Genomic DNA, 8,204 nt, shown 5'->3' on the forward strand with positions numbered 1-8,204 from the left:
CCCCCGCACCCCTGCCCTGGCCCCGCAGCTCCGCACAGCCTGGACACCATGGGCATGTCTGCGGGGGACGAGCGCGCCGCCAGCCCCAGAGGTAACGGGGATGATGCTCCCCGGGGAGCCGGCGAGCTGGGCAGGGAAGGGATGCTGCTGCTTGCAGCACATTTTGGGGATTCCCCTGCCCTTTGCCTCACCACGCCCTCCACCCTCCTTTCCCCTGTGCCGGGGCTGGTGCCTTGTGTCCTTGCGGGGTAGCAGCCTGGCTCTGCTTCCTGATGGTGATACCTGCGCCGGGGCAGTACTGCTTGCTCACCGCTCATCTTATCCTCAAAGCTGCTGCCCTCCTCCCTAATCCCCTGGTCCCCAAGCGGCTCCCCAGCAGGGCAGGAGCCTGGCTTGGCACTGGGTGACAGCCCCGCAGGGCTGCAGGGAGTGGCTGGGATGGGATGGGGTGGGGGAATGATGAAACCAGGCACTGAGGACTGGGAATGGTGTATAACTGTGCTGGTTCTCAGCCCTCCACTGTGGCCAGGAGCTCTTTGGCATGGCTCCAGGCCCTGTGTCAAGGGGACACAGCTGTGTGGGTGCTTTGGGGAGACCAGGAGTCTCCAATCCTCACCTTAACCTGGCTCTCCTTCCTGCCAGAGCTGCCTTCTCCCCATCCCTCCTGCTGAGTCACTGCTGGAGCCTCAGCCCTGCTGACAGCTTCCCAAGTGGCATCAGACCCCCCCAGACAGCCCAGCATTGTGTTTGGGGGAGCAGCTGGCCTGGGGACAATCTGATCTGGCAGGCTGAGTCACAGCACTCCAGGGCAGCTTTGCTTCCTGCTTCCACAGCTGCTGTGACAACCCTGGGCCACGATGGTGGCATCTTGGGGCCCCTTGCAGAAGGACCCTCTTGGTGCCACGCTGCCCAGCTTCCCACATCCGTGTGTGCTTGGAAGTCCACTGGCAGTGAGCTTCCTGTCCCGGGCCTCAGGGGCCCTTCCTGCCCCTCTTGGTTGTGCTCACTGACCCCTGGCTTCATCCCCAGACGAGGAGTGGCCGGAAGCAGAGAAGGCTGAGAAGCTGGCGAGAGGAGCTGCTCTGAAATGGGCTTCAGGGGTGTTTTACCGCCCCGAGAAACTGGAGGGGCTCGGGCATTACCGGAGACGGGAGACGCAGAGGAACAACTCCATCCAGTCCCGTTTGAAGGTGTGTGTTTGCCCACCCCATGGACACTTGCAGGCACACCCTCTCCTCAGGCAGGGATCCCCGCCAGGGTCCCCTCTTGTGCCATTAATCCTCTGAATGTCCTCTTTTGGCTAAATCTTTTCCTTTGGCTGGTGTTTGGTGGGTGAAGTGCAATTGCCAGGGGGAGAAGACCCCCTTCACCCTCTGCCTTACCCCCAAGCAGTGCCTGAAGTGTTAAAAGGAGTCTGCTGTGTCTCTGACAATCTTTCACAATAAAACACCAAGGGAGTTCAGCACATTCCATGTGCAAGACCCAGCACACCCCATCACTGCCCTGTCCCAGCCCCAAAGGCTGCCCTGTACCATGGCTGGGAGGAGGCACAGAGCTCCAACCTGTCCCTGCCTGTGGGTCTCCACAGGGAAAACTCCATCTCTACATATTTGTAAGGGCTGTCCCAGTCCCCCTGCACTCCTGCCTGATCACTCACATCCGCTTTTGCATGAGCCAAGGAATTATTAACCTCAGGACTGAATCAGTTTGAGCACCACAACTTTCTCCTGATAATTTTAGAGATGGCTTCTCCTATCCTGACTCTGGATGAATTGTCTGGGAGGTCTCAGTGAAAGTAACCTTCTTCTGGGAATTCTTGGCACCAGGAGCGGGGAATTAAATGAGTGGATAGGGCACGGAGATGTGCCAGTGCAGGGCTGGAAACGATGGCACCCCATTTGGGAGGAGGGTTTATATGGCCACTGAGGTCCTTCATGCCTTGGGGGCACATAGGGGCCCTGTGACCTACTGCTCCTTTGCAGAAACAAAGTAATCTTTTAAAACTGAAAGAGACATCCGATTACTGTTTATCCTGGACCTTGAGGGGCTGCAACACAGATCGTGCAGGGCTGGGGCAAATGGTGTGGAGTCCTCCCGCCTTCTGGAGCTGCTCCAGTGCCCTCCATCCTTTTCTGCTCCCCAGTCAACTGTCCAGACCTACCTGGAGGGGGTAAGTGCAGGGCTGGAGCAGCTGCGGTCGGCGACCCAGGAGGTGCAGGGCGTGTGCCAGGACCTGGGCGCTGCACGGTGGGCCCTGCTCGACAGCGCAGACCACTTCCAGGGCCTCCAGCAGATGAGGAAGCTGATGGAGGAGCATGTGCAGCTGGCCTCAGTGGTCCAGGTGCTGCCCCAGATCTTCTCGGGTAAGGCAGTGGCCCAGTCCTGGTCAATTTGGGCTGGAAAGCACTGGGGGAAACCTCAGTCCAACCACGGGCTCTGTGCAGGGCTGGTGGCAAAGCCTGAGCAGGTCACTCAAGCTTTGCCAGTTGGGTGAATGGAGATATCCCTGCTTCCCCAGGGCCTGATCCAGTGGTGTTCCCAGAGCCCCAGACCTTTCCCCTCACCATCTCCTTGATAACCTGCACCTATGTCCCTGCTGCAAACCCCTTCATCTCCACACTCATCTCTCCTCCCTCTCCCACAGTCCACGAGGCTTTTTCCCATATCCTGCAGCTGCTCCATGGGCAGCATCTCTTGGAGGCCCACGTGGAGCTCATGATGGTGGAACAACTCCGGGATGACATCCTCTCCCAGCTGCACCTCCGTGGGCTCTCTGGTGCCCAGGCAACTGTGCTGTCCTACTTCAGCGGCCTGCAGGACCTCAACGAGAGCCTGGCCAAGCAGCTGTGGGACATTGTGGGCAGCAGCCTGCGGCTGGTGCGCGAGGACCCCGTTCTCTTTGTCACTGCCGTGAGGATCATTGAGAGGGAGGAGAAAATAGATGATACTCTGCTCTTGGAGGCCACCTTCCTGCCCCCTGGCCGCCCAAAGGGCTGGAGGCAGAAGTTCTACCAGGTCCTCCAGGACACCATCACAGGAGGCCGTTTCCATGCTCCCCGCTTGGATGCTGAGGGGCCAGGGCTGGCCAAGCACCTGGCAGCGCTGCAGAAGGACATCGTGTGTGAGCTGCGCGTGGTGAAGGACCTGATGGTCCAGTGTGTCCCAGCTCACTACAACATCCTCAGTGTCTGCACTGCCACCTACCACCAGGCCCTCACCAGCCACCTCCAGGAGATCCTGCGGGAGGACCTGGACAAACAGGGACTCTTCCTTCTCCTTGAGTGGGCGCTCCGTGTGTACCACAGGTCAGCACCAACCAAGTGAGGCATGTTGTGGAGAGCTGGGTTGTTCACCAGCTCATGGATGGGTCGGGAGAGTGTCTCTGGCTGCCAGGGGATGACAACCAGGAAGGCAGAGGGACAGGTAGGAACTCCTGGAAAACAGGTGTACCCAACCCTGCCCCACCTCTGCCCTCCAGCCCAGAGATGATGGCTCACCCTGACCTCCTCCCAGAAGTGGATGTTTCTGCTCTGGATCCTTTGATGTCCTCTGAGCTTGTGGATCAGACAGAGAAGAGATATGTGATGAAAGTCAAGGTGAGTGAGCAGGACGGGGACTCCCACTGAGCCAAGCATCTGCTCATCATGAGCCTGGGATGAGGCCCAGGACTCGCTGTGCTGGGTCTCAAGGGAGTCTGTACTTGGCTTCTTGGGCTGCCTGTGGGGGGTGTCCATACTGCAGGCTAGCGTGTTCGAGTGGATGCAGAGGACCCTGGAGGTGGAGTTCAAGGAATGGTTCAGGGAAGAGGAACCTGAGACAGACCATCAGGGCTTCTTCCAGTCAGCCTTGCCTGCCATTGTCATGCAGGTGGGACCCCAAGAACATGGGTACAGATGGGGCTTGGCTATGCTGAGACCTTCCAGAAAGGATTCCATGGCCTGCAGGCTCTCCCTGAATCACCTCCACTTTCCTCTTGTGCTGCAGATGCTGAATGAGAACATCCAGGTGGCTTCCTTGATCACGGACTCTCTGCAGCAGAAGATCTACAACATGGCCTTGGAGGAGCTTGAGGCATTCGTCAGTGGAGCCACTCACACCCTGTCCACGCTCACAGACCCTGGGGCCATGGCTAAGCATCACAGGCTGGGGTGGAGATCTGCTGTGGGGCCAATGCTCACCCAGGTCACAGAAGGCTCAGCAGCCTGCCTGCCCATGGGGCTGCTGTCTCAGCCTTTGGGGACATCAGCTCTCAGGGCCTGCTGCCCCAAATGCTTGTCTGCTGAGCCCTCCCAAGGGATCCAGAATGGGTCCCACTGTCCTACTTTGCCCAACGACCTGTCACTCTCCAACCTGGTGGCAGGATCTGAAAGGAGCCGAGTGAGCTGGGAGGGTTGTGGGAGGTCCATCTGTCCCCAGGAGCATCCCAGGCCAGGTGCCCGTGGTGGCCGCCTGGGGCTCTGCCTGCCCATCACGGCTGCCTCTGCCTCGCTGTGTTGCAGCCTGCGGGAAGCGCTGGTGCAGTGCGGGAAGGAGCACCAGCAGGACCGGGCTGTTCCCAAGTACTACATCTCCCACCTGCTGGCCGTGCTCAACAACAACCTGGCTCTCAGGTAAGCTGCACCAGCACCTGGTAGCTCTTGTAGCAACACCCACCCCCATCCTCACTGGGGCCAGCGTTGCCACTATGCTTCCCAGGCTACCTGTGCCCTCTCTTCTCTCTCCTAGCAATTCTGTCTCCTCCCTGCACCCTGACACTGCCTGCAGAGAAGTCCCTGGATCCCTGCAGGCTGCTCTAGACAGGATGCAGAAGAAAGCCACCCAGCTGCTGCTGGAGGAACTGCTCCTGGACCTGCAGGTACGTTGGTCCAGCACCTGAGGCTGACAGGGCTGCAACAAAGCTGAACCCAGCAGTAACAGCCCTACTGCAACTCGAGTTTATTCCTGCCCAGGGTCTCTGCCATGTACTCTGTACCCTGCTATCACCCTGCAGACATCTCTGCCAGCCTGTCCCCCAGACCTTGATAAAGCACCCGATGTCTGTCACCAACAGCACCACCCCATATCGCTGGGCAGATGGCTCATGGCCCCCAAATCACCAACGGACAGAGCCCAGGAGCCAAAGCCCCCCCGAGCTGCCTCAGCTCCTTCTGGCTGTTCCATGGCAGAAAACCAGCTGGAGAGCAGCAAAGTCTGTGTGGAGGATACAAATCCATGTGCAACAGCCTGAGTCGTTTCCTGCTAGTGTAGTCAAATTTAGCTTTCCTGGAGTCTGGACCAAAAACCTGGAATAATTAACGACATTACTATTTAGGGCTTGAATGCCATGAAAACAAAGGAAGAGCCAAAGGGCGACGAGCTTGCAGGCAGCAGTGGCCCTAGCAGAGACAGAAGGAGTGTGTGCCTGCAAGCAGGAAGACAGGCAAGGACAGCAGGGCAGGAGTAGGAAATCAAAAACATGTTATGTCTACACAAGAGAAGTGGGGAGGAGTGGAAATTAAAAATAGGCAAGACAGGCCAAAAGCAGGTGTGTGAGGAGCAGAGTGCTGCCCACACCTCAGGTGTGCATCATGACCCAGATAAAGCCCCAAAAGGAGGCTCTCAGGGTGTCAGGGAGGGACAGCCCTAGTGTTTCCATAATTTCCTAACCTTAACCTCTCTGCTGATTTTACATTGAGTTTTGGCTGGCAGCAGGGGCTCGGGGGCTTTGCAAGGCAAAGTGGCTGTGGTGCCAGGCAGCAGCTGTGGGTGTTGTGCTGCCCTGAGCTGGCAGCTCTGCCATGGTGCAGGGCACAGACACTGCTCCTTGCTCCCTGCAGCCCCTCTGCCTGCAGCTGCCTTCCCGCAAGTGGCTCTCCGGGTCCCAGCTGGTCGGCAGCATGTGTGAAGTGATTGACAAGTATGCAAAGGACTTCTCCCGCGTCAGGAAACCCGTGTTCACGGTACCTCCTTGGAGCTGCTGCTCGTTTGTGGGATGGGGATGCTGGAAATGCAGGAGTGTGTGTCCTCTGGGGCAGTGCAGAGAGCACCGCCACAGAGCACGGAGATGTTCAGGGCTTCCCCCAAATCCAGCTGTTTTCTCTGTCCCTTTGGTCAGGGGGCTCCCCAGGAGATTGTTCCCATGCCTTGGTGTTGTATCAGCCCTTTTTGCCTCTGCCTTTCCCTGGGGAGCTGGGTCTGGACACCCAGGCAATGCCAGCACTAACAGCTGTCCCCTGCCCAGCTCCTGCTGGCCGAGAGCGAGCTCCTGGTGGCGAACCAGTACCTGCGGGCCCTGCTGCAGAGGAAGATGGTGTGCAAGAGCCGGGAGGAGCGGGGCCAGCTGTGCCACCGCCTGCTGCAGGACGCCACACAGCTCCGGGAGCTCTTCTGTGGCCTGGTGAGAGGAGCCTGGCTGTGGTGGGGAGCTGGGGCTGCACCACAGAAAGGGAGCATCACCTCACCCTCCTGCTGCCCTCCAGCCCGCAGCCCACAAGCAAATGGGGCTGTCACACTTGGGTGGTTGTGAGGCCAGTATGGGAGGAACTGGCTGGATTAGGGACTCTGGGGACCACCACCCTGCCCAGCAGGCCCTGATGGGTGGGACATGCTCAGTGGGAAGACACCAGCTGCAGGGGCTCAGGTCCCCACGTGGGCACTGAAGGCACAGCTGGCTCCCCAGCCACCGCAGTGACATCCTCTGGGTCTCACACCTGGCTGCTTTCCCTCCCAGGGCCTGGACCGGGGCCAGCAGAGCCTGGAGGCTGTTTTTGCCCTGCGGGAGCTGATCTGCCTCAAAGACCCTGCACTACTCAGCCTGGAGGTGCTGGGCTTCATCACCAAGTACCCCGATGTCAGGTAAGGTACTCCCTGCAGGAGGGGATGGGTGTGAGCCTGCCCAGGAGAGCCAGTCTTGGCCTGCACCCTCTGAGGTGACAGAGCAAAGCAGGAAGAAACCTGAGCCTTTACTCCCTTCTCCCTGAGGTTTCCTTTTCCCATGCTCCAGATTTGAGGGGTTCTTGAAAAAGTCCCAAGGGCAAAGGTGTACAGAAAACAGCTGCGGCATTTGCACATCTGTATTTGGTGGCCAAACAAACCGTGAAAAGTAACAAAACACCAAATTGGAAACGTCAAAACCAAATTCAAAAGGTTGGGGGGGGTTGTTTTTGAGAAAATGCTACTTGGCCTGGTGCAAATTACCAGTTTTCCCCTGGCCCTGGCTTGGCTTCTGTGGATGGGGGGAGGTCTGCAGGACATGAGCAGTGCTCAGACTCACCCCTGGCTCTCTGCCCAGCGACGAGCACATCTCCACCTTGCTGGACATCCGCGGGGACGTCTCCAAGGAGGTGCGGCACGTGGTGCTGGAAATGATGGCTCAGCACCCCCAGGCTCTGCCCGAGGGCTACCGGCCCATCTTCAGCACCATCCTGGTCCCTGTGCCCGAGCTGCCCTTCTGCCTTCGCAAGGGCAAGTGTGCCTGACCCTGCCTGGCACTGGTGCCCTGCTGGCCCAGCTAGGAGCTGTGCAGGGTGAGAATAGGTGACATGTGGCATCCTCTACACACAGCACCTCATCCTGTGTTGGGGCAGTCTGGATAAAGGCCATTCTCCTCTGGTCTTACCCCATGAGAAGACTGTCCCCTGCAAGCACCAGTCCTGGGATACCTGGACTGGGGAAAATCCAACTTGTAGCTATTTTGGTGGCCTGCTGGGACAGTGACTGAGATCTGCTCAGGCCCATTGCCTGCAGGAGAAAGAAGAGTTGCAGAATGGACAGGAATCTGCAGCTGGGACAAATTCACGTCTCCATGGGGCTGCAGAGATGTTTGGGTTTCCCCAAGTCTCCAGACAGCCCCCTGAGCCAGTGTGTCCCAGCCAGCTCTAAGTTTCTATGCTATTTCTGTTTCTAAGGCCTACTTTCCCAGCTTTCCCAACACCCTCTGATTTTACGGATTCCCACACTAGCCATGAAAGCTGTTACCATCCCAGCTCTGAGGCAGACTGGAGCCTTGCTGGAACCAGGCTGGCATGAGGGTTTCAGCCATGGGAGGTACCCTGGGCTCAGCCCTGGGGTTGGGTGCTGCTGCTCCACCAGGCTGGGTCCTCCATGGCCGGTGGGGAGCAGCTGAGCCAGCTCATCGTGGCTTATGGATGCTGAGGAGAAGAGCACAAGGTGGTCTCCCCATCCTGGACAGTGCCATCAGCCCTACCCCTGCTGGCACAAAGGGG

At 58.6% G+C, this 8,204-nt stretch overlaps 1 protein-coding gene across 1 annotated transcript; it reads left to right on the plus strand.

Annotated features, from left to right (window-relative positions):
- The first annotated feature begins 9 nt into the window (after positions 1-9).
- Positions 10-8,197, plus strand: EXOC3L1 (exocyst complex component 3 like 1). The gene is made up of 14 exons (XM_005422760.2): positions 10-91; positions 1,030-1,190; positions 2,144-2,363; positions 2,645-3,305; positions 3,479-3,596; positions 3,742-3,867; positions 3,985-4,077; positions 4,383-4,390; positions 4,500-4,610; positions 4,726-4,855; positions 5,817-5,939; positions 6,221-6,376; positions 6,710-6,834; positions 7,271-8,197. Exons 1-14 carry the CDS (start codon positions 49-51, stop codon positions 7,455-7,457), a joined length of 2,262 nt encoding a protein of 753 aa, XP_005422817.1. The 5' UTR covers positions 10-48; the 3' UTR covers positions 7,458-8,197.
- Positions 8,198-8,204: the final 7 nt, after the last annotated feature.

This window comes from Geospiza fortis, unplaced genomic scaffold (assembly GCF_000277835.1).
Source record: "Geospiza fortis unplaced genomic scaffold, GeoFor_1.0 scaffold97, whole genome shotgun sequence".
NCBI lineage: Eukaryota > Metazoa > Chordata > Aves > Passeriformes > Thraupidae > Geospiza > Geospiza fortis.

Excerpts from the sequence above, each read along its gene's own strand:
- EXOC3L1 (XM_005422760.2), top strand. The coding sequence starts at position 49 with ATGGGCATGTCTGCGGGGGACGAGCGCGCCGCCAGCCCCAGAG. Across the intron at positions 92-1,029 it reads GCGCGCCGCCAGCCCCAGAG|ACGAGGAGTGGCCGGAAGCA; the intron begins GTAACGGGGATG and ends CTTCATCCCCAG. Across the intron at positions 5,940-6,220 it reads TCAGGAAACCCGTGTTCACG|CTCCTGCTGGCCGAGAGCGA; the intron begins GTACCTCCTTGG and ends TCCCCTGCCCAG.